General features: G+C 39.7%; 1 protein-coding gene across 1 annotated transcript in view; it reads left to right on the forward strand.

Moving 5' to 3' along the window:
* Window positions 1–2,002: 2,002 nt before the first annotated feature.
* The window catches only part of PHLPP2 (PH domain and leucine rich repeat protein phosphatase 2), a 102,890-nt gene continuing 78,288 nt past the window's right edge, over window positions 2,003–26,604 (forward strand). The window contains exons 1-3 of the mRNA XM_036751145.1: window positions 2,003–2,099; window positions 8,008–8,291; window positions 25,189–25,322. Of these exons, the coding sequence (XP_036607040.1) occupies window positions 8,014–8,291; window positions 25,189–25,322 (412 nt within the window). The 5' untranslated portion in view covers window positions 2,003–2,099; window positions 8,008–8,013. The remainder of the gene's footprint in view (window positions 2,100–8,007; window positions 8,292–25,188; window positions 25,323–26,604) is intronic.

Consider the following 26,604-nt stretch of genomic DNA (forward strand, 5'->3'; position numbering starts at 1 on the left):
AACTGAGGGTATATGTGGGAAGAGGAGTAAAAGAAGGTGTAGACAGGTAACCCGGGAGGATGGGTGCGCCTTAGGTAAGTTCCAAAGGAGTGGAATTGATCCCAGTTCATTAGTGAGCTTCCTGTGAGTCTGCTAATGTGTTGAGGGCAGAACTAGAGTTGTGTGTAGAACCCATCTACCATTTGGAAGTATCCTACGCTTTTCAGAGCTGGAATTGGAATCATCTTTCTCTGTATGATCTCTGGTAAACCTATCTCTTTTACCAGAATCTATTCCTTTAACTGTTACTGAGAATTCTTTTTGAAAAGACCAGAAACAAAAAACCAGACATAATGGAAAACCTCTTGGATTGGCCCTGCTTCATTGAGAACAGTTTTTATATAGGACCACAATCTACACTCAGAGCCTTTGAATCTGATTGAAATGAGATTGTTCTTTAAGTAAGGTGTGTTGAGAGGGCATCAAATGAAAGTGATGATAGCTGATATTTCCTATGTACCCCACCTCCCATATGTTTGATTCTTAGCACAGTATGAAGGAATAAGGGAAGGGGATAAGCTCTAATTACATAAGGGCAGAAATGACCTGCCCAGAGTCACACAGCTAGTGATTATGGCCACCTTTGAACTTGTGTCCTCCTAACTCCAGGCCCAGCCATCTATCCACGCTGCCACCCATCTGCCTTTATGAGGTGGGTACTATAGAAATATGATTAAATAAATGGACCAGTTGTAAAGGCAAATTTGCATTTAAAAAAATGATTTGTGCCAGGGACCATAGTGGATAAGCCAATTTCCAGTTCTGTGTACTCTGCCAGAATATTTAGGTTTTTTTTTTTTAAATGACATTGCTTCACAAGTGAAAAGAACAGGTAGCCTGAAACAAATTGAAATGTAATGTCACTTTTTTGATGTCTTCCTTAGTTTTGCTGAATCAGTTCCCCCCTCCTTTGTTATACGGAATGGCTCTTTGGGAGGGATAGGAGTGATACTCTGTAGCTGACGGTAAAGCAAAGGATAACTAATAACTTTTTAAAGGTCTATTCTCGGCCCTTCAGAGAGATTATAGGTGGTCTGAGCCAGGTAACCTGTAGCAAGAGAAAATCGGTGATACCTCTATTTACTAATTATATAAATCTCCCGAGATTAATGGTTCTTGCTGCCAAATTCCTTACAAGCTGCTTTTGAAGGATGAGTCACTGGCACCTGTGTGAGGACAAGGTCTTAGAAGGGAGGCTTTTGGAGAGATAAATATAGGCGGAATTAAGGGGGAGGAGGAGGGGGAAGGAGAAGGCAGGTAGTAGGGGGAGAGCTGGTGCTTTCAATGAATGAAGCTCGGAAATATTCCATCAGAAGGTTAGAGCAAGGGCTCATTTGCCTTAGACGGAACGACCCCAATGAGAAGTGACAAGAGCGATCCCACGTCCCACGGCTGGGCCAGCCCCCGGGCTCCGGGGAGCAGCACAGAACCGGTACGGTGTGCTGTGTAGGGCATATGACGGCCCTTGGGCCTCGGGCACGGCTGAGCTGTCACGTTCCAGGGACAGGTTAGCAGCCCGAAGAAGCCCCTTCGAGCGCCCTCTCGTTACGTCTGTGCGCCCGTCTGAGCACCGGGGGGCCGGCGCCACCTGCCCACGTGCCGCCTTCGCCCCCCGCGTCTCCGGCTCCGGGGTCACTGAGCGTTATTAGCATAAGCTCCTCTCCCTCCCTAGTCACCAGAACGGCGCTCAGCCAATGGCGGCCGAGCAGAGGCCGGGCCCCGCAGCATCGCCCAGCCTCCGCCCGCCCGGACGGCCCACCGGGGCCAGGCCGCTCCGCGCTCCGGCCCGGCCGGGCTCGGCCGCCGGGGAGGGGCGGGGCTCTGCGCAGGGAGCCGCGGGGGCGGGGCCGCCGCCTGGTCTCGCGCGCTGCGTCTCGCGCCGTTCGTGGGTCGCGCCGCCGGTCGTTTTTCTCTTCTCGCCGCCGCTGCCGCTGCCGCCGCCTCCGCAGCCGCTGCGGATGGGGGAGGTGGAGCCGGGGCCCACCGGCCCCCTGGAGACCCCGGAGCAGGCCGAGGTCCCCGCCGCGAGCCGCCGGCCGGGGGGCATCCGCGTCCTGAAGGTGAGGAGGGGGACGGGCGTCCCGGGCCTGGCGGGCGGCCGGCCGTTTGGCTCCCCAGGCCCCCAGGAATAGGGGTGGGCTGCGGGCGTGGGGGCTTCCCAGCTGGACTACTGCAAATGTCCAGCCTGCGCGGCGAGGGGTGGAGGGGAGGTTAAAAAACGGGGGGGGAGGGAGTTGGTGCTGCCCAGGCCACTGTGTGTGGGGCGCTGATTGTGAAGTGACCCCAAGCGTGAAATCTCCAGCTGCGAGAGCTGAATCTGAGAAGGCGAAACGATGTCCCTTCCCTTAACCAGCCCCCGCCACCCCCAAGCCGCACGAGCCGGGTGGGAGATGGACAGCTGGCTGGCGGGGGGGCAGCTGGGTCCCCTCTTCCAAGAGGACCGTAAGGAGGTAGCACTGGAAAAAAACTGGGGGGGGGATACAGGGGGTGCAGTTATGCAACAGGCGGCAGGGCTTCGGGGGGATTAGGAGGAAACGAAAATAGATACCGCAGGTAAGGGTGGAGTGTGGTGGTGTAGGGCCCTGAAAGTGATGACGAGAAGCTCGAAATGAATGAATATAGAACGGGAAGCAAAAGACCGGGATGCTCCGGAGAGTATCTAAACGCAGCTCCTCGTGGAGGGTTCCAGTGGTACAGCGTGGATTTCCCCCCACCCCCCTTGCAGTGTGTAAATAAATTAGGGAAACTTGCTGTAAGTGAAATAGATGGCCAACGTCTTCATCTGAAGCCTGGATGGAATGAATCTATTCTAGAATTGTTTGGGAAGGAATTAGCAGTATTTCCTGACAGCTTGTTGTAGAAAAAAAGATGTATGCAATATGATTTAAAAAAAAATAGCTCAGGTTGTCCGTAAGGATTGAGAAAGGAGAAGGAGACCAAGAAAGACTGTATCTTTCCGTGTTAACCGTTAGATAGCCCTGGAGGAAAAAAAAAGGAGGTAGGTAGGGGAAATTGTTTAGGCTGTGAAAAAGGATACGATTATAAAGTTATTTCTGTCACCTATCAACGTTACTACTTTGCTTCTACCTCTTCCATAAACTTTTTGAGTTTTGCCGTATGGCAACAACAAAACGTTACCTAAAGATTTCTGAATTTTTATTCAGAAATATAAGGTAGCACAAATGTCTATTTTAGTTAAATACTGAAGTGAAGAAAAAGAAAGTTCAGCCCGGCTCTCCTTATCAGAGAATGGCAGGCCTAAAAGATAGGCATTGCGCTATGTCCTATCAGGTAAACAAGCTGGCCTGTTTTGACTTCAGTGCCGAGGAGTTCTGGAACCAGTACCTCTCTTGGAAGACAACTTGTCACTTAGTGCACCAAGACTTTATCTGGGGATTTATTTCAAAAACCATGTAACTGGTCTTAATTATAGTACTCTGCTGGTGCCAGGAGAGCGTGAGGTCTCTAGAGTAATTAAGCCTCAGTCCTTATTGATTACAGTCCACGGGTTGAGTAGCCTTTGCAAATAAATAGGCAGCCAATGGGAGAATGTAAAAAGTTCACTTAAGCAGATGAATGATTGTATTTTATACCAAGTGGGAGTACTGTCCTAATAGAGTTCGTAATTTGTAAGTGACAGTAGACAGTACTCCGTATGGGTGATCCTGAAGCTTTATCAGGGAGAACATTTTGTATGTACTTTCCTTGGGGGTTGTAACCACATATTTAAAAAATAGTAGATTTAGGCCTCAAGTACATATACAGAATTATAAATTTGGTAGATTTAATTTAAGCACTTCTCAGACTCATCAATTGTTTTCCCCCAGATTATGGCACTTTTTCAAGTGGGTAGGAGAATATGAGTGAGCCTGCTTTTAATAACCCTTTTTTAAACGATAGAGACCTCTGTTGAAGAGAAAGTAGGTGTTTAGAAAGTAGGTTTCTGGCTACTTTACACAATCATGTTTACATTTTATAGTTCTGAGTCTGTCGAAAGTGTATAAGGTTAAGGATTACTAAAATGATATTATGTGTATCCCCTTTGGCATGTCCTTCCTGATTTTAAATTTTGAACGATGGAAAATTAATCTCATTATTTAAAATATTTTGCATTCAGAATGTGCTAGTGTATGGGTTTCTTTTTTCATTAGGTACTAGATGCTGTGTAGTATCCTTATTTTTAGATTCTTTTTTTGAGACCTGTGATGTCATTAGTGTAGGAGACTCCTACTGAGGAATTCCCTCTCCTGTAGCAATGCAGATCAGTTCATCTCTGCAACTTAAGTCTTATTGAGGTGCTTGGAGTACTGAAAACTTAAAATTTCTTGCCCAAGGTAACAGACTCTGGCTGAGGTGGGATTTGAACAATTTTTCTGGATTTTGAGGTCAGCACTCTAAGTTGCCAAATTCCTGTATGGCAGTAAACTGAGTGTTCAGTGCTCATCAACACAAAATATAAAACTGAAATGTTAAAATATTGGACTGCAATTCTTGGCTAAAACAGTTGACTTTCCAGAAGTATCTTTTAAATCTTAAATATTCTCTTTATAAACTTCTCTTTTGTAAAGGTTGTTTATAGCCTTATTCTCCCTTAGATGATAATGAGTTTCCATGTCAGTCTATTTTCGTTTTGGCTTTGTCTGAGATCATGATGGATACTTAAAAATTTTTTTTGAGTTCTGCTGAAGTGTGATAGATTTTTTCTATCTCCTTATTTTAACTCTTTTGGAATCCTTACATTTCAAGTATGTTTCTTGTAAACAGTGTATTGTTGGACTTTGCTTTCTAACCCAGCCTTCTTTTCTCTTCTGTTTTATTGGTAAGTTTATCCCATTAACATTCACAGTTATGATGGTTAATTGTGTATTTCTTTCCATCCTGTTCTCTTATACTTTTTTCACTCCTCCCCTTCCTTTTTTATAAAGAAGGAAGGTGATGAGAGTGGGGTGCGCTCAGCACCAGTGCTCAGGGGTAGTATGGTCTCCTTGTGCTCCCCTACCTCTCTCCTTGACCCATTTTTGTTTTGCTTATGACTGATTTCTCCCTCCCTGAACCTTCCCCCTTTTCTCCTCCTTTCCCTCTCCTTGTTCTTTCCTGTTGCATTGTTGATTTGAATGTGTTACTACTCCAAATGTGTGTATGTGGGTATTCTACCCTGCTTTGACCAGTTCATGTGAAAGTGTAAAAATGAAGTTCAGGTGACAACTGTTCTTCTATACCTCCCCACTTCCATTTGTATAATCTTCCTATTTTGCTTATTTAATATCTAATAAGCTGAGGCCACTGAACAGAGTTCTCTGTTACATTATTCCCAGAAACTTGTTTGATTTTGCCAGATGGACAGCACCTTGTTGGAGGGAGACCTTCAAGGTGGTGTTTTGCTCTTTTGAATGAAATGCCTTTTAAATGATTGACAGACAATAAGAGCACAGTAGTCTCTTGTATTCTCTACAACTTTTGGTCGGTTGCATGACTAAAATATGATCCTTTGTACAATATTGTTTGTAAAAGCCTGCTTTTTTCCATCATAGAGCTTCAAGAGGGATGCCCATGAATGCAGGTATAGATTACAATCACAGATCCTATAGAGGAGGGAGAGAAGGCAGATTGTTTTTTGATATTCTGTCTTTTTTTTTTTGGTAATAAGTTCATATTTCTCCCAGGCCTCTTTTTTCTTTCCTGTATCATCAGCATTTAGTTCCTCAGTGCCCTCAAAATTTCACTACCTCCATCACAGATCTCCTGTCTTTATATTTTGCCTCTCTTCTTCTTTGTTTTGTTTAGTACCATTTCCTTCCTTTTTCGCTGCATCTGGACTATGGTGCCCAGAGTCCAAATCTGGTAGGAGACTTCACTTTTATTGGTGGAGTTAATTATAAAATTATACATCTCCATTTCTTATAAAAATGTTTATAGATCTCCATTTCTCATCTGTTGTCTAATTTCAGTCTTAAATGCCCTCAGGATGACTCGTCTTAGTTGTCCCTCACCAAGCTTTCTGTAAATGGTTCTATCTCCCGCTGCTTCTGTTTTGAGGTAATACCACTCTTAAATTTCTGCCATCCTCTTTAAGATTTTATAGGTGAGTTATATTTAAGCCATTCTTGTCTTTACTGTCATATCTCTCCTTGGAAGATCCAAGTCTTTTGGTGTCTTCGTTATGGTAATTGATTTGCACAATCAATCACCATATCCTAAGGCACTTTAATCCATATCAGTGATAGTTAAAAATGCAAAATGAATTAAAGAACCCGCAAAAGGTTTTGTTTGCCTGCTTACCGAAACGCCAGTACACTACCTCTCCTCACCTCCACCTCATAGAACATCTCAAATTCTTCTGAGCTCTGTTTATATGTCACTCCTATAGTCAGCCTTTCCCAATTCTTCCCTCCCCCCATAACACTTTGTTTATATTTTGTATTAACTTAAATATGTACGTGTTATTTTCCCCCAATAGATTGTAACCCCCTACAGGACAGGGCCTGTTGAGTTTTTGCTCTATCCTTATTATAACATGAAATAGATACTTAACGGCTTGTTGATTGAAAGATCAGGTCATAGTGGCCTTTATTGCTCACCTTTTCTTCTCATTTAAGTCTTTCTTTTAACTTTGTATTGATTTTTGTTTGAACAAGTCTGCGGTCTATACTCAAACAGCTGACTTGGAAATCGCTGCCCCATGGTAATGAGTCTTTTTCCTGTCTGTTAAGATTCAGTTTCATTCTTTATGATGTCATTTGTTACTTGTTATGTCCAGCATCTCTGGACACCGTGAAGAAAATATTCGTAGTATATAGGAATGGGACTTCGAAATATAGTGTAAGCCTTTGCACTGAATCATATTTCCAACTCTTTTCACCATCCTCCTCTGTTCCCACTCTTTTCATTAAAGTCTTCAAGTATTAAAGTGTATGTTGACTTAATTTGGAGGCTCTTATTAGTTTCTTTTGGTAGACTTTATTTTACTTAGGCAGCTAGAGCAATAATGGGCCTTGAGCCAGGAAGACTTTAGTTCCAGACATAGTTGTGTGACCCTGGACAAGTCATTTAACCTCTGTTTGCCTCAGTTTCTTCATCTGTAAAATGAGGATGATAATAATAGCACCAACCTCTCAAGTTGTCATGTAGATCAAATGAAACATAATTCATAAAGAACTTGACACAGTGCCTGGCACATAGTAGGTGATTAATAAATGCTTATTTCCTTCTCATTCTTTTCAAATAAATGTTGATGCTTAAGCAGCAATTATTTTCGTAGTGTTCTCCTTGCTAATGTTATCCTGAACAATGCAATGTGAGATGACAAAACATTCCGTGGAATGTTTATTGTTGCCCTTGGATGCAGGATAAAACCAGCTTTACCAACTCTTTTATTTGCCTCTTCCAGGAGCACCTGTGAGCCATCATTGCAGATAGCTGCAACTTCTTTTTGTTGTGTTTAATTTAGAATTAGATTGTCAAGATCTAATTGTGATTCATTTCCTCCAATAGTATGTCCATTCCATGGACAATTAATTGGATTTTCTTCTTGTGTAAGGTGAGACAGGAGAGGCATCAAACAACAATGGGCATTTACTAATCTTTAGAAATATATGTGTGATGGGCTCACACTGTTGTTCTGGCAAGGGGGGAACAGCAAGACTATGTAGACAGCTTTTCAGTTTATTTGTGCTGGCACTTAGGCCTGATGTGATTAGTAGTGAGCACTTCTAAGCGTAGCTTCTATTTATAGTAGATCTAGAGTTCCATGTGTTTTCATTGGTATAAAAAGTATTGAATACAGACATGGGGTTATTGGTTCTGATGTTGCCTCTAGAGAGGGAGTGTGAGAGTGGGTTGGGGAGGAAGATGAAGGCATTGAACAGGTGGTAAGGATAATGCAGTCATGCAGGTGACTGTAAACAGCCAAATATGATTTGATTGAGAGGTTGGCTATCCTAGCCAGTAATTGCTCTTTGTACCCCTTAGAGAAACATGAAGCGCAGTGGAAGCAGACACTGTTTGCACAGGAGAAGTAGGTTCAGCTCCCGTGAGAGAGACTGGCTGAAAGAGGATGTGAAGAGAGGCTGTGTCTACCTCTATGGAGCAGAAACAGCTACTGCCACTACCACTGCCTCCGTGGCCAGCACTGTCACCTCATCCTCTTCTGATTTACACCTGGTCCTTTGCACAGTAGAGACACCAGCATCCGAGATATGTGCTGGACAGGGAAAGGAAAGCCTTTATTTACAGCTCCACGGAGACCTAGTCAGGTAAGTTTGGAGTTACGTCCTATTTTCTTAGGGAACATATAAATACAATTAAGGCATGCTGACTGAAAATGGATTATAGGGAGAGGGGAGTCAGTAATTATGCTGGAATTGATGTGATTGTAGCACGCCTAGATTTGGCTAAATACAATCTTTGGTTTTAGAATACTTAACAGAGAGAAATATGAAGATTTAAATTGTGGAATGTCAGGTATAAAAATTTGCATAGTTCCTTCAATTGGTTTATTGCTGGTATTTATTGGATCTACCTGAAGAGGAAAGAATTTTAAAAAAATAAAATTTAATATCTTTTTATATTACCTACATTTCCTGATGTGTCCCTTACCTTCCCAGAGAGCCATCCCTGATAACAAAGAATAAAATAAACTGGTGCATCAAAACCAGCCAACCCATAGAAAAATCTGATATTAAATGCAGCAATTCCCCATGCGTCGCTGCAAAGAAGATGGGCAGCTACCCTCTCGTATGTTTCCTTTGGAGCAAAGCTTCGTTATTTCAGTGTCACAGCATTCATTTTCATTTGTTGTGTTGTTCTTCCCTTTTACGGTGCCAGACTCATTGTGTACATGTTCACCTTGCATCAGTTCATGTCAGTTTGGGGAAGAATCTTTTGATGGATCTATGTTTTATACTTCATATTAAGCATGTAATAGGATTTATAGACTGTTAGAGGTGAACTCCTTCATTTTGCTATAGTGAGGAAACTCAGGTCCAAAGAATTTCCTTGTTTTGTGAAGAGCAGCCCTGAGATTAGACCCTGGTTCTCTTGCCTTTCAATTCCATTGTACATTCTGTAATCCTACACAGTTTATGAGATGGTGCACCTCTTACCGTATCCCTATGAGGTACATAAACTGAAGGAAGTGACTTGTCCAAGGTCACAACTAGAAAATGTAACTTCACCTCTGACTCAAAAGTCTAGTATTCTTCCTTAACGTTAAACTGGGTATCTCCATACTATCATTAGCCTTTTTTCAAATTAGCACTAATTGTTCCCAGCTCGTGTCCAGTTTATATTTACATAGTTTGGACTGTATGAGAGCCTATCTCAATTTACACTTTAATTGATTTCCTAAAAAAATGTGGGAATAATTTTTTCCCTACCTTTCCAGTCTTACACCTATACCCCTCCTGAAAACTTTCACCTGGTCCTTCCACCCCTCTTTCCAGTCTTTTTATACCTTATTCCTCACCACATATTCTTGGATCTAGCCACACTGGCCTTCTGGCTGTTCCTCAAACCTGACATTTCATCTCCCAGCTGCAAGTGTTTTCACTGGCCTTTTGCCTGGAACTCTCTCCTCCCTCATCTCCGTCTCATGGCTTTCTTCAGGTCTCAGCTAAAGTCCTGTCTTCTTTATGCAAGAACCTTTCCCAGTCCCCTTAATCTTAGTGTCTTCCCTCTGTTGATTATCTCCAGTGTATCATGACTATCTTGTTTGTGCATAGTTGTTTGTGTGTTGTCTCCCCTAACTAGACCCCGAACCCCTTGAGAGCTAAGACTGTCTTTTGCCTTTCTTTGTATCCTCAATGCGTAACACAGAACCCATAACATAGTAGAAACTTAATAAATGCTAGTTGACTGTAACTAAATTAAATCATAGTTACTCTAATAATTTCAAAGATTCCTTATCTTGCTATCTGATCTTTAGTTTTAGCTTTCTTCATTCCCCAGCTCCTTAGTCAAATAGATGATACATCACCTTCCTTGACTCTACTGCAGTTTTAGATACTGTTGACCAGTTCCTCTGTCCTCTGGACTTCTGTGACTGTTTTCCTACTACTTGTCACAATATTCCTTCTCATATTTTCCTTTTCGGGGTCACCATCCATCTCTTGTCACCTTGGTTGGCTTAAGTATTCCATAGGTCTCTGTTCTAGGTCCTCTTCTCTCTTTTTTGGATATCGTAACAACTCATGGAGTTCAAGTATTATCTCTACGTAGGTGACTCCCAAATCAACACGTCCAGCCGTAATTTCTCTCCTGACCTTCAGTTGCACGTTATCAGCTGTTCACTGGCTATCTCCTCTTGGATGCCCCAGAGGCATTTCATGTACAGATATATTGGGTCCAAAACAGAATTCACTAACTCCATCAGATCATCCCCCCTAAACTGCCTTTCCTACCAGCTTCCCTCCGTGGCTGAATGTACAGCCATCTTTCCAGGCACTCAGCTTCATAATCTTAGAGTCATCTTTTACTCTTCCCTCTCTCTCTTATCCCTTCAGTGTCTAGCTATCTGCCAAATTTTATCAATTTAACCTCCAAAAACTTTCACATGCCCTTTTCCCTCATACAGCCACTGCCTTAGCTCCAGCTGTCATCACTTCTTGCCTTCACTGTGATTGTAGCTTCCTCATTAGTCTTCTGTTTCCAATTTCTCTCTTCTCAAATCTATTTTCCAGACAGCTGCCAAATCTTCCTGTTGATTAAATTTGACTGAGTTACCCCTGTCCAGAAACCTTCCTTCCCTGCTGCAGCCTTTTGGATAAAATGCAAATTCCTTAGCTTGACATTGAATACCTCCCACAGTCCAGCCTCCATGTACATTTGCAGTCTTACTTCATTCTAGTCTTCATTTTTACTATATTAGCTCAGCCTGCCCTTGAGCAATTGCTATTTTTCCAGTTGTTTAGACCCAATTTTATTTATGTGAAAAGTGTTGTGTAATTGTGTTCATAAAGCTCATGGATTTGTCTTGGCAGGTACACTCCCAAATATTTTATATTGTCTACAGTTATTTTAAATTAAATTTCTCTAGCCCTTGCTGCTGGGCTTTGTTGGTAATATATAGAAATGCTAGTGATTTATGTAGGTTTGGTTTATACACCACAACTTTGCTAATGTTGTTAATTATTTAAAGTAGTATTTTTAGTTGCTTCTCTGGGATTCTCTAAGTATACCATCATATCTGCAAAGAGTGATAGTTTTGTTTCCTCATTGCCTATTCTAATTCCTTCAATTTCTTTTTCTCATTGCTAAAGCTAACATTTCTAGTACAATATTGAATAATAGTGATGATATAATGGGCATCCTTGTTTCATTCCTGATCTTACTGAAAAGGTTTCTAGTTTATCCCCATTGCAGATAATGCTTGCTGATAGTTTACGTTGGATATTGCTTATCATTTTAAGGAAAGCTCCATTTATTCCTATGTTCTCTAGTATCTTTATTAGGAATGGGTGCTGTATTTTTTTTAAAGCTTTTCTGTATCTATTCAGATAATCATATGATTTCTGTTTATTTTGATATGGTCAGTTATGCTGGTAGTTTTCCTAATATTGAACCCAGACCTGCATTCCTGGTGTAGATCCCACCTGGTCGTAGTGTATTATCTTGGTGATGAGTTGCTGCAGTTTCCTTGCTAATATTTTACTTAAAATTTTGGCATCAGTATTCATTAGGGAAATTGGTCTATAATTTACTTTCTCTGTTTTAGCTCTTTCTGGTTTAGGTATCAGCACCATATTTGTGTCATAAAAAGAATTTGGTAGGACTTTTTTACCTGTTTTCCCAAGTAGTTTATACAGTATTGGAATTAATGATTCTTTAAATGTTTGTAAATCTGTTTGGCCCTGGGAATTTTTTCTTAGGGAGTTCATTGATGGCGTCTTCTTTTTCTAAAATGGGGTTGAGTATTCTATTTCCTCTTCTGTTAGTCTAGCCAATTTATATTTTTGTGCATATTCATCTGTTTCACTTAGATTGTAAGATTTATTGGCATAGTATTGGACAAAATAGTTCTGAATTATTGCTTTAATTTCCTCCTCATAGTGGTGAATTTACCCTTTTCATTTTTGTTAATTTAGTTTTCTTCTTTTTTTACATCAAATTAACCAAAGGTTTATCTGTTTTGTTTTTTTCCTAAAATCAGTTCTTAGTTTTACTTATTCGTTCAGTAGTTTTCTTGCTTTCAGTTTCTTTGCTTTTCAGTTTGATTTTCAGGATTTCTAATTTGGTGTTTAATTGGGGATTTTTAATTCGTTCTTTTTCTAGCTTTTTCAGTTGCATGCCCAGTCCATTGATTTCTTCTTTTTCTCTTTTATTCATGTAAGCATTTAGAGATGTAAAATTTCCCCTAAGTACTACTTTGGCTGCATCCCATAAATTTTGGCATATTGTCTTATTATTGTTGTTCTCTTTGATGGAATTATTGATTGTTTCTATGATTTGTTGTTTGACCCACCCATTCTTTAGGATAGATTATTTAGTTTTCAATTAATTTTTAATCTATATTTCCATGGCCCTTTACTAAATATAATTTCGTTTGCATCATGATCTGAAAAGATGGATTTAATATTTCTGCCTTTCTGCATTTGACTGTGAGGTTTTTATGCCCTATTACATGGTCAGTTTTTGTGTAGGTGCCATGTACCACTGAGAAAAAGGTATATTCCTTCATATCTCCATTCAGTTTTCTCCAGAGGTCTATCATAAATAATTTTTCCAAAATTCTATTCATCGCCTTAACTTCTTTCTTGTTTATTTTGTGGTTAGATTTATCTAGTTCTGAGAGGGGAAGTTTGAGATCCCCGACTAGTATAGTTTTACTGTCTTTCTTCCTGTAAATCATTTAACTTTTCCTTTAGAAATTTGGATGCTATACTTTTTGGTGCACATATGTTTAGTATTGATATTACTTCATTATCTGTAGTACCTTTTAGCAAAATGTAGTTTCCTTCCTTGTCTCTAAAAGAGACAAATTAAAATTAGATCTATCTTTGCCTGTGCTTCATCTGAGATTCTGATTGCTACCCCTGCCCTTTTTTTTTTTTTTTTGCTTCAGCTGAATAATAATATATTTTGCTTTATCCTTTTACCTTTACTCTGTGCATGTCTCTCTGCTTCAAATGTGTTGTAGGATTCTGGTTTTTAATCCCTTCTGTTGCTTCTGTTTTATGGGATAGTTCATCCCATTCACATTCACAGTTATGGTTACTAATGTTTATTTCCCTCCATCTTATTTTTACCCTGTTTATACTTTTCTCTCTTACCTTTTACCCTGTCCTTCCTCACTAGTGTTTTGCTTTTGACCACCACCTTTCTCAATCTGCCCTCCCTTCTATCAGCCCCCCACCTACTTTTCTTTTCCCCTTCTCCTTATGCTTCACTATAGGGTAAGATAGATATCTATACCAAACTGAGTGTGTATCTTATTCCCTCTTTGAGCAAATGCTCACACCCCCCTACCCCACCTCCAGCTTTCTCTCTTTCACACCTCTTCATGTGACATAATTTACTGTATTGTCCCTCCTCCTTCCCTCTTCTCCCGGTACAATACTTTTTTTAACCCCTTAATTTTTTAAAAATATTGTATCAAAGTCAACTTATACCCATACCTTCTGTCTATATAAATACTCTTTCTAACTGCCCTAATAGAGATATAGTTCTTAAGCAGTACAAGTATCACCTCCCCATTTAGGGATGTAAATAGTTTAACCTTATTGAATAACATGTTTTTTTTCTTTCCTGTTTATCTTTTTTATTCTTCTTTTGAGTCTTGTATTTGAAAATTGAATTTTCTGTTCAGCTTTGGTCTTTTCATCAGGAAAGTTCGAAAGTCCCCTGTTTCATTGAATGTCCATTTTTCCCCTGAAAGATTATACTCACTTCATTGGGTACTTGATTCTTGGTTGTAATCCAAATTCCTTTGCCTTCCAGAATATCATATTCCAAGCCTTCTGATTCTTTAGACTGTGGCTCCTTGATATTTGAATTCTTTCTGATTGCTTGCAGTGTTTCCTCCTTAACCTGAGAGTTCTGAAATTTGGATATAAAATTCCTTAGAGCTTTGATTTTTGGGATCTGTTTCAGGAGCTGATTGGTAGAGTCTTTTGCTTACTCGTTACCCTCTGGTTCTATGACATCATAGCATTTTTTCTTGATAATTTCTTGAAAGATGTTGTCCAGGCTATTTTTTTGATCATGGCTTTCAGGCAGTCCACTAATTCTTAAATTATCTCTCCTGGATCTGTTTTCTAGGTCATTTGTTTTTCCAGTGAGATGTTCTATTTTTTTTCTATTTTTTCATTCTTTTGATTTTGTTTGATTCTTGATATCTCATAGAGTCATTAATTTCCGCTTGCTCAGTTCTGATATTTGAGGAATTGTTTTCTCCAGTGAATTTTTGTACTTCCTTTTCCATTTAGCCAATTCTACTTTTTAAGGAGTTATTTTCTTTTTCCCAGCTATTGACTCTTTTTCATGAATCTCTTGCATCTCTCATTTCTTTTTCCAATTTTTTTTCTACTTCTCTTAGTTGATTTTTAAAGTCCTTTTTGAGATCTTCCAAGAGGACTCTTTGACTTTGAGACCATTTCATATTCTTCTTTGAGACTTCACATATAGGTGTTTTGGCATTGTTGTTCTTTCCTGAGTTTGTGTTTTGAGCTTCCCTATTGCCATAGTACCTTTCTATGGTCAGGGCTCTTTTTTTGTTTTTTGCTCATTTTTCAGTCTATTTTGTGACTTTTAAAATTGAACTCTGCTTCTAGGATACAGGGTGCACTGTTCCAAGCTTCTTGTGCTGGGTCTAAGGATCTGGTCACTGGATTTCTATGCTGGGGTCTCCAGGCCTGGCAGCTTTTTCACTGCACTAGTGTGGCCTGGCCTATTCGTACCTGTAGTGCCCTGGGTTCTGGGGCTACAGTTTGCCTGCTGTACTGAGGCTGAAGGTCTCATAGCCAGGACTACAGGGCCTTGGTTGTTGATCCGTGCTGTGGCTAAGAGCCTACACCTGGCTTGCTCAGATACTGCCTGTGCTGGGTTGTGCTCCTCTTTTACCCAAGTGAGACAGCCCTTTACTGAAGTCCTTCTAAGTTCTCCTGGGCTAGAAAATTGTTTCACCCCATTTTCTTGTGGATTCTGTCAATCCAGAATTCATTTGGAGGCTTCACTTAACATTATTTCAAGGGGAACTGGGGAGAGCTCAGGAAGCTTCTTGCCTTTTTTCCGCCATCCTGGCTCCCAGGAGTTTTTTTTTTAAAAGAACAAAAAGTTTAGGAAACTTAACCAATTCAAAATACCTAATATATTCAGTGTACCACAAGCAAGGTCCTCACCTCCACAGATTGATATGGGGCAGTGTTATAATACTTCTTGCAGGAGCATGCCATGTTTTTTATATTTATCTTTGGTCATCCTTCTTGTTTTTATCATCTGCATGTGCCTTTTTTAAAATCTGAGATTGTTGAATTCCCTGTACTCTCATCTACCTTGTTCACTTTAGACAGCTCTTCCTTTTCCTCCTTGTTGAATCTGTTTCTTTGTGTTTTCAAATTTCAGTCTTCTCATCCCTTCTCAGTTAACCATATTCTCCTATAGTCCATGAAATTCTATCCTTTTCCCAAACTCTTCCTAGATCTAGAGTGCATCTCTATCTGTATCTGTCTTCCTTTTCTTCTCTCTGAAAACTTCTCTGTAGTGTAGTGATATACCGATGTAGTAAGTGTAGGGTAGTGTAGTGATGTACTGAAGTAGTAGATGTGTGGTGATCACATCCTACCTTCCTTTTTAATGTCCCCTTTATGTCAAGGGTGCTATCATTTTCACCCTAGCAACAAGCTCCATCTTTTGGGGGAGAATCAGATTCAGAGTAGCATTGATCTTTATTGGTTCCCTTAAGTTTGACATCTCTGGCCTAGAGCATTGAGAGTACGTGACTTGTCTAATGTCACACAGCCATTCTGTGTCAGAAGTAAAACTTGAACCCAGGTCTTCCTGTCTCTGAGACTGGCTCTCTGTTTTTTACATCCATATATCTCCCACCGTATCCTTTCCCCTACCCCTTGCCAGAGAGCCATCCCTTATAAAGAATTTTTAAAAGAAAGGAAAAAAAAGTTCAGCAAACTAATGTCTGTCTGACGTAGAGTGTTGGCACTCGTGGACTCACAAGGGTTGTGGGGTGGAGGTGTCTTCTCACATGTAGATGTATTTTGTATGATTAGCATCCTTTATGTCAGAGTATTGCTATTAATATTCCCTCTGTCAGACTTTCTATCATTAACAGTTACATATTTGAGTTATAATAGATATAACTTACGTTATAGTGTTGCATTGCCACATAAAACAAAATGACCTACAGAAATCCAGGTCTTGTGACCATTAATGAAACTTTGTTTGAGTTACCAGGATACATCATTTAATAGTGGCATCTGTTTGGTTTGAATGCATCTTAGGACATACAAAAAGAAAGCATTTCAATTAATCTGGATAAAACATTTATTAAGCATTTACTCTGTGCCAGGCACTGTGCTAAGATTAGTTTGTTACACTTTTTTTTCTGTGAAAAATGGGCTACTTTGTTAAAGGCTAGAATCTATCTATTGGGATACAAAGAAAAAGCCTCACAATTATGTGATAAACGGTCTAGGATAAATGTTAGTTTCTGCTTTGAATAGTCCGGATTCTGTAAATATAGTTATGGTAGAAGTAGAAATGATTATTGTGTAAATTTATAGTAAATAGAACCTTACTTTAGCGTTATAGTTGAAAGCAGCCTTAAAAATCATCTAGTCCAGCATTCTTCCCCTTCTTCATGTCCTGGATTCCTTCTGGCAGTCTGGTGAAGCCTATGCACTCCTTCCCAGGGTAGTGCTTTTGAATGCATAAAATACAGAGAATGGCAAAGGAAACCAATTATATTGAAATAGTCATTACGATATATATTTTTAAAAGTTCATAGGCCCAACCTGATCAGTAGTGCAAGTTCTTCATTTTACAGATGAGAAAACAGAGGCCCCAGAGAAATCAGGTGATATATTTATGTCACTAGCGAGGCCTGAGCATGGGATTAGAACCACCAAGATCTGGCTCATTTCTGGGTCGTGTACGGTATACTGTACCACTCTGACTTTCTGCTTATTATTTTAAACTGCAAAAGTGATAAACAACTGACTAATGAAGATTATTGTAAAGAATAGAGTAGATTTCTCTTTTGGACATGATTGGTTTTATACACCAGTCTTACTAACATCTCTAAGATTTGATAGACTAGCTTAAATCAGCCCACAGGTGTTTATTAAATACTTGTTAAATCCCAAGCACCGAGCTAAGTGGTGGGCGTGCAAAGAAAGTCAACAACCCCACAATCCCTTCTCTCTGGGAACTCACCCCAAATATGGTGCAAATACAAGGTAATCTCAGAGGTTTGGCCCTTGGGAGAGAACCAGGAAAGGCCTCTTGCTTAGAAAATTGAGCTAGTCTGGGAAGTTAAGAATCAGCAGTGAGGAAAGAGATTTGTTTCAGGGTTGGGGGACAGCCAATACAACAAGAGATTTGGGAGATTGGAGGTTTGTATACGAGGAATAAGGAGACTAGTGTAACTAGATGGTAACTACGGTGCATGGAAGAAAGACTAGCAGGGGTTGGCAAACTGTATCCTGGCCTGTTTCTGTAGGGCCCAAGAGCTAAGGATTTTTTTTATATTTTGAAAAAGTTTAAAACAACAACAACAACATTCATAGCTTTCCCACAGTTAGTCTGCAGGCTGTAGTTTGCCAGTCTTGGGCTAAAGCACTAGAAGATTGGAGAAGTAGAAAGTGGCCAGGTTGTAAAAGGCGTTACATTCCAAACTAGATTTTACATTTGATCCTTGAGGTAATAAGGAACCATGGAGTTTTTTGAATAGGAGGGTGACATGGTCATACCTGTGCTTTAGGAAAATCACTTCAGGAACTGGATGGAGTATGATTTGGAATGGGGAAAAAAACTGAAAGCCAGGGACCAGTTATAGAAGGCTCTTGGAATACTCCAGGAGAGAGGGGGGTGTGAACTTGAACTGGGGCAGTGGTTGTGTGAGTGGAGATGAGGGGACATACTTAAAAGATATTTGCAGAGGTAGAAATGCAAAGATTCAACAGTGAATTGGATATTTGGTGTAAAAATGAGGAGTGGAGGAAAATACTGAAGTTTGCCAGCCTGGGTGACTGGGACAGTGAGGATATTACAGGTAGTGCCCTGAAGAATAAAGAGAAAGTTGCAAAGAGAAGAGAATTAAAGGGAAAGCCAACAAGTTCTGTTTTAGACATGTTGAGTTTTAGAAACCTACAGGACTTCAAATTCAAATGAGCGATGTATGAGATGCAGTGGGGGAAGGTACTGGAGCTCAGAAGAGAAATTTGGGGTGGCTGTATTGCTCTGAGCACCATTTGCAAAGAAATGAGAGTTGACCCCCTTGGAGCTGATGATAGCTAGATAGCTAGATATCTAGCTGATGGAGCTAGATAGTTTTGGGGGAGAAGAGAAAGAGAGCCCAAGAATTTAGGGGACACTTTTAAGATAAGTAAAGTGGCATCTTAGTGTGTGGATCATATAATTGAAACTGCTCTTAGGATTTGGGGTCCTGGATTCTAATTCTCTCCGTGTCACTGATTTTCTGGATTTGGGGGTGGGGGTGGGGCAGCAAATCACTGAATATCTTTGTTACTTTGCTTTTGTAAAGTTAGAATGGAAGTCACTTGTTTCATTTGTAGGATTTATGGCTATCAATAAGATAAGTCTGTGAAGAGCACCTTCCAACATAAATTACTTCAAAATATAAGATAAATTATTGATTTTTAACATTTCCTACCCTTATTCTTAACAGCATTGAGGCTTTTGTTTGTAGCTGATGCAGAGAATGCCCCAAGGCTTATTCCAGGAGTGGGGAACCTGTGGCCAAAGAAGGCCCCCACATAAGGACCTTGCGGGGCCACATGTGTGGCCTCAAGGCCACAGGTTCCCCACCCCTGCCTTATTTCATTTGATTTCAGGAAATTAATACATCCTTTCCTGTGACTTCATTTTGGTGGTCTGACCTCGTTTCATATTACTGATTAGAATTCACATTTGTGAAATGTTTTGAATAAAATTTAACTCTTATCTCTCTTTGATGTGTCTTAATTGCAGATACAAGCCTTGGGTATCTGCAGTACCAGAACAACATTGCTCTTGGCATGAAGCCATCTGTATTACTGATAAACATTACTGTATTAGTTGGCTATTTTGTGGAGGAATGGGCATATGTGCATACCTTTAGCTTTTATAAGGACTGTTGTAGTTCTTTTAAGCATTTAAGGAAAATCCAGACTTAGGGAAGAGTCTTACTGTTGCATTGGAGCAGTTGGTTCATACATACATTTCAACTCTGTACTAACATTTCTAGGGTGTTTTAAACCCTATCACTTTGACTTATGAGAGATTTAACAAATAGCTAATTGTTAGCCTGTTAAGGCTTTGGAACTTTGAAACACAAAATTGAGTTGTAAGCAGATTACAACTTTTTCCTTCCCCCACTCCACAACACTTAAGGAGATGAGTTTAATGAGTAAAGTGGAATTAGCCCTTTGCTATGCTTGTTTTTGCAGTTCTTGAAAAGTTGCATATTTTACTAGTTTATGCCAAATTAACAATGGCAGATGAGGATCCTCTGAATTTTCCAAAGGAAAAATTCTGAGTTGCTATAGAAACATGCAAAACAAAAGTTTCACAATGTGGATGGCATTTCCAACAGAAGTATGCCTATCTTTAGATCTGTCTGTTGGTCAGAAAGCATTTATTAAGTAAGTACTATGTGTGGTAAACACTGTGGATACAAAGAAAAATCTTTTCCTAATGGAACTCACATCTTATTGTAGGAAACACATGAAAACAACTGCATGGTACACACAAGATCTCTTCATAGTAAACTGTAGGTAATCTCAGAGTGGAAGAAGTGAGAAAGGAAGAGATTTAAGGTGAAAGGAAGTTTGCTTATGGAGCAGGCGTTCCAGTGGCCAAAGTAGGGATGGACAGGTTTGGAATGATCATTGGAAGTGGGATACGGTCAAGTGGGGGGAGTGCACAGAGTTGTACGTTGACTGCCAGAGGTTCAGAATCACAAGGATAATTGTACTAATCATTGAGGAATTAGTTTAGGCACTCCCATCCATTAAGAAGGCAAGCAATGTGATATCACATGTGAAATTATGTAAAACATATTTCCATAGTAACTATGTTGCAAAAAAAAAAAGACAACCCAGTAAAGATCAAGAAACATAAAGAAAGTGAAAAAAGTATGCTTCAGTCTGAATTCAGAGTTCATCAGTTCTCTTTCTGAAAGTGGATAGCATTTTTCATCTTGGGTCATTGTGTTGCTCAGTGTAGCTAAGACTTCCACAGTTGATCATCCTTATAATATTGCTTCTACTGTAGTTGATCATCATTACAGTACTACTGTTACTGTGTACAATGTTCTGGTTCTGCTCACTTCACTTTGCGTGAGTCCATGCAAGTCTTGCCACATTTTTCGGAAACTGTCCTGCTCATCATTTCTTATAGTATAATAGTATTCCATCACAATCATGTACTACAACTTATTCAGCCATTCTCCAATTGATAGGCATCCCCTCAATTTCCAATTCTTTATCACCACAAAAAGAGCTGCTGCAAATATTTTTGCACCTACAGGTCCTTTTCCCTTTTTGGGGGGGGATTTCTTTGGGAGGCAGACCTAGTAGTGGTGTTGCTGAAGCAAAGGAATGTATGTACAGTTTTATAGCCATTTCAGTGTACTTCCAAATTGTTCCCCAGAATGGTTGGACCAATTCACAAATTGCACTAACAGTATATTAGTGTACCTAGTTTTCCGCACCTCTTCCAGCATTTGCCATTTTCCTTTTCTGTCATATTAACTAATCTGAGAGGTGTGAGGTGGTATCTCAGAGTTGCTTTAACTTGCATTTCTCTAACCAGTGGTGATTTAGAGCATTCTTCATGTGATTGGATAGCTTTGATTTCTTTTTTTTTTTTTTTTGAAAACTGCCTGTTCATATCCTTTGACCATTTATGAATTGGGGAATGGCTCTTATTTTTATAAATTTCCTTTAGTTCCCTATATATTTGAGTGATGAGTCCTTTGTTAGTCTCTCTTTCCATTCTTCTCTTAAGATTATCAAAATGGAACTATTCCTAGGCCTTTTCTAATTATCATCTCCCCATATTTGAACATAAGCAGTTTGTCCTTATTTATTCCTTTATAATTGTCATTTACTTCTTTGTGTTTCTCTTCATGTGTATGTTGAATTTCAAAGTTACTCTACAGATCTGATCTTTTCATAAAGAATGATTGGAAGTCTTCTATTTCACTAAAAGTTCATTTTTTTTCACTTGTGGCATTATACTCAATTTTGCTGGGTAAGTTATTTATTCTTCTCTGTAAGCCCCTGTCTTTGCATTCTAGAATATTGTATTCCTAGTTCTCTGCCTCTGTAGAGTAGTGGCTGCTAAATCGTGTGTGATCTTCAGAACTTGAGTTATTTTCTGACTGCTTTCAACATTTTTTACTCTGATCTGGAAACTAAATATTGGCTGTACAGTTCCTGTAAGTTTTCATTTTTTGGTTTCAGAAGGTAAATTCCTTCTATTTCTACTTTACCTGTAGTTCTAACAAATCTGGGCAGTTTTCTTTTAAGATTTATTGAAATATGATGTCTAAGATTTTGTTTTTTTGGTCCTAGTGTTTAGATAGTCCAAGGAGGCCTAAATTTTTTCCCTTCTGTCTTGCAGGTCAGTTGTTTTTGCTAGGGCTCTACCTTAGCTTTTCTTTTATGTTTTCAGTCTTTTGACTTTTACCTGACACTTCCTGCTATCTCATGCTGTCATTGGCTTTTATTTAGTCCATTCACATTTTCAGGGATTTTATTGCTTGGGCAAGATTTTTGTACCTCTTATGCTAAATCTGTTCATTCCCTTTCTAATTCTTTCTTCTATAACTTTCACTTTTCACTTTTCCCCTCAAATGCTCTTATTTATTAAAAAAACGCATTTTAAAATTCTTTATCTCTTCCAGGGATCCTAGTTGAGTTTGTGCCCAAGCTGTGTTTTTCTCTGAGGCTTTGCTTGTAGATGTTTTAGAGTCATTCCTGTTTTCTGAGTTTGTGTCTTGAGCTTCCCTGCCACTATAATGGCAGCTAATAATAGCGCTTTATGGTGGGATCCTTTTTTTTGTTTGTTTGCTCATTCTTCCAGCCTATTTTCCAACTTCAGGCTTGATGTTAGAGATGGGTTCTGTCACATTTCTAAAAGAAAGGTCTGGGTTGATCCTATTGTTGCTTTCTTGGGGTCTCATGGGCTTGTTTTTTCCATGATCTCAGGGACAAGGTGGGGACCTGCAAACTTTGTCCATAGTGGTCTGATCTAAGGCAGAGTATGATTGCTGCTCTGAGTCTAAACTCTGCAAATTCCTGATCTGAGCAACAGTAGAATGCTACCAGACTCGGCCACTATCAGTTTGTTGTAAAGCTCTATTGGTTCAGAGTGACGAAATTGTAGGTTCCTCTTTGGACTGGGATTTCTGTCCTGGTTATTATTCTCCAGGCTCCGGGCTCTACACTGGCTCTTTGTCTCTGAGTCCACTGTGCTCCTGGTGTCTGAGGCACACTGCTGACACAACATCCTTCTCTTTTCTCTGCCCTGGATCTGTGACCTGGAACTGGGTAATGGGCAGCAGAGCTGCCAGGTGGCACCTGTTTCCATTGCAGTGCCTCATATACCCATGAGTCTGGGGCCTCTTCTTGCCCTCATCTCCCTGGGCCATGCTGCTGGAGTGCCCTTTGCAGAGCATGCTTCTGGCCTGATTCCAGCCGTAGTTTCCGCAAATCTCTCTGTCTCCTTATGCTGACCTGGCCTAGACAAATGAGTCATTGTGACTTTTTCTGCATTTCCCTATCAGGATTTGGGGTGGCACATTTTCTAGCTTGCCTTAGAGGAGTTTCATGGATGGGATCTCTGCATTACCACTTCCTGTTTACTCTGTCATCTTGGCTTGGGAGGGGGAGGTTGCTTTGAAATGTAACTTTGAGACTTTTAGAATCATAGAATTGTAGAGTTTGAAAGAACCTTTAGTGGTCATATCTGATTCTCTCCTTTTTAAAAAAAGAATTTCCTTCTAAAATATCTCACTTAGATTGTCATAAGGGGACCCGTGTTTGAATATTTCCCGCGATAACAGTGCATACAGTTGAATAGTTCTTTTGTATTTTTTATTGATTCTTTTTGGTTTTTAGACAACCTGTGTTTCCCAACACACCTTCCTCCCCTTACTCTCCCTATTCCTCAAATCCAGAGCCGTCCTTCATAACAAAGAAAGGGAAAATATATTAACATTGATTAGTTTCAGCAAAACTAACGAATATATCAACCAAATTTGATACTTTGTGTGGGATTCCAAGCCCATAATCTCATCTTCCTTTCCACCTCTACAAGGAAGGGTAGCGGTGCTTTCTCTCATCTTTTTAGGGCCAAACTTGATTACTATTTCACAGCATTCAGTTTATTACTTTAAGGATAGTGATGGTTGTCTCATTTACATTGTTGTAGGCATTGTGTATATTGTTTTCCTGCCTCAGCTTAAGTCATTTTGTATCAATTCTTCTATCTTCCCATATTTCTCTGTATTCATCTTATTCTTATGGATTGATCAACATTGTTTCTTATAGGGTGTAGTTATTCAGTTACACTCTGGCACTGCAGACTGTTTAGTCATTCCTCAGTTTGTGGGCCTCTGACATTTAACAGGATAGGTAGGTGGCACTACATTGGATAGAGTGTCGATCCTGGAGGTGGGAAGACTGAGTTCAAATCCAGCCTCAGACACTTCCTCCCTTTGTGACCCTGGGCAAGTCCCTTCACCCTGTTTGCCTCAGTTTCCTCATCTGTAAAATGAGCTGGAGAAGGAAATGGTAAACCACTCCAGTATCTTTGCCAAGAAAGCACCAAATGGGGTCATGGAGAGTCGGACACAACTGAAAATGACCAAACCAACAACATGTTAACAGTTCTTTGCTACTACAAAAGATGCTGCTATAAATGTTTTGATATATATAAAGCCTTTCTTTTATCAGTGACCTTAGGAAACACATCTAGCAGTAGGATCTTTGGGGTTATGAGGTATGGACATTTTAGTTATGTTCTTAGAATAATTTTAAATTGCTGCTTCAAAGAGCTGCATCAGCAGTGGTTTAGTTGTCTGTCTTCAAGATCCCTTCAGCATTGACAATGTCCATCTTTTGTCATGTTTTTCTGGTTACTGGGTATGAAGTAGAATCTCAGTTATTTTTATTTGCATTTTGCTTATTAGGAATTGGGAGAAATTTTTCAGGTGAGAGTTAACAGCTTGTAATTCTTATTTTTAGAGTTTTTTTTAATAGTTCTAATTAGACAGTTACTTATATTGACCACAAGTCCATTCCTCTGTTACTTCTACCTGTTTGTTTTAGTTCTACCTCCCGGAGCTTCACAATGTGTTTATTCCATCATAGTAATACTATTCAGGTATTTGAAACCAGCTCTTATTGTCTCCCTTTAACCTTCCTTTAAAAACCTGAACATTTTTATGCCTTCTGCCATTCAATTAGGAAACATTTATTAAGAACCTACTATGTACAAACTGTAACTGTGTATGGTTGCATTAATATAGGGTGTTCCTGGTGAGGAAATTTCTCTACCAATTCAGATTGGCCCCCACTCTGCAACATAGAGAGTTGCTAAAGGCATTGAGAGGTGAAGTGACCTAGCCAGTGGCCCCAATATTGTTTGTTGGAGGTGGGAATTGAACCCTAGGTTTTTGGCCCTAGGGACAGCTTTCTACCCACAACTCCCAGACTGATAACGGGGATGGGTACATACACTAATAAATATTATCAGAGGTAAAATGTCTCTGAATCTCATATTTGTATTTCATGATTCCCTACTTTTATGTTGAGACTAGTTATATATCCTAATTTTCTAGGAAAGTTGTGGTTTATTTAAAAATTAAAATTAAAAATGTGTTGGACAGTGTACTTTGCTTTGTTTGAGAACTAAGAGACCAGAAACCTATTTCTTTACCAAACACTTTTTTTTTTTGGCTTTTATCATCAGGAGACTGGATCCTACTGAACGACCCCTTCAGATGGTATATGAATACTTAGGCAGCTTGGGCTTTGAGGATCCTGTTCGTATACAGGAGGAAGCAACAAACCCTGACCTCAGTTGTATGATTCGTTTTTATGGAGGTAAGAATCTTATTGGGTTTAGCAGACTTAATAACTGTCCTTAATCCTCTCCAACCAGTCTAGATTTTAAACGAAAACCTGTTTTATAAAAAACTTTCATTATTATTTTTATTATTGTTGTGTCTTTTGTTACCCAAACTGTCATTCTTTTTGTTTGTTTGTTTGCTTGTTTGTTTTTTTGGAGGGGAGAAGGCAGGGCAATTGGGGTTAAGTGACTCGCCCAAGGTCACAGAACTAGGAAGTGCGTCAAGTGTCTGAGGCTGGATTTGAACTCACGTCCTCTTGAATCCAGGGCTAGTGCTCTACTCACTGCGCCACCTAGCTGCCCCCATTCTTTTTTTTAAAGTTATTGTTTTATACCAGTCATTTCCCCAATACCTTTTCTCTCTTAACAAAGGAAAACATGCTCTGTTGGTTGATTTTGCTGAAGTGTGACAGTATGCAGATTTCTACATCCACAATGGACCACTTTTCTACCAATCTGAAGGAAATAACCAAATTGTTACTGTTAAAAGGAAAACTAGATGATCTTGGGGTATAGATAAAAGGATGGCAGCTTTTTTTCATTCTTGAATTTCTGACCATTTTCTCAGTCTTCTTTGCTGGCTAATCACCTAAATAATATCTTCAAACTAGGTGCTCTCCATGGTTCTGTTCTAGGCCAAATCTTAGGTTTTTTTCTCTTCTTCTTTTCTCCCTCTTTGTAACCTTTGCAGTTCCCATGGGTCTGACTATCATTTGCATGCAGATGATTTCCAAATGTATAGATCTGGCTATTTTCTCCTTTGAGATTCAGTTCCTCTTTACCATTTGCTTCTTGGGCATTTCAAACTGGATTTCCTAGAGGGAAAGTGGGAGGGAATAAGCATTTATTAAATGTCTGCTATGTGCCAGGCAATATTTACAAATATCGTCTCTTTTGATCCTCACAACAAAACCATGAGGTAGGTGCTATTATTTCCCCCATTTTACAATTGAGGAAACTGAGGCAGGCAGAGATTAAGTGACTCACCAGGGTCACAAAGCTAGTAAGTGCCCAAGGCTGGATTTGAACTCAAATACCTTTTTTTCCCTCCAGTTTTTTTTTTAACATTTTTATTTAAAGTTTTGAGTTCCAAATTCTATGCCTCTCTCCTTCCCTTCCCTCCCAACTCCCTGAGATAGTAAGTAATCAGATATAAGTTATACATGTGCAATTAATGTAAACTATTTCCATATTAGTCATTTTGTACAAGAAAACTCAAATAAAAGAAAAAAATGAAGGAAAGTGAAAAATAACATC

The sequence above is a fragment of the Trichosurus vulpecula genome, chromosome 3, assembly GCF_011100635.1.
Source record: "Trichosurus vulpecula isolate mTriVul1 chromosome 3, mTriVul1.pri, whole genome shotgun sequence".
NCBI lineage: Eukaryota > Metazoa > Chordata > Mammalia > Diprotodontia > Phalangeridae > Trichosurus > Trichosurus vulpecula.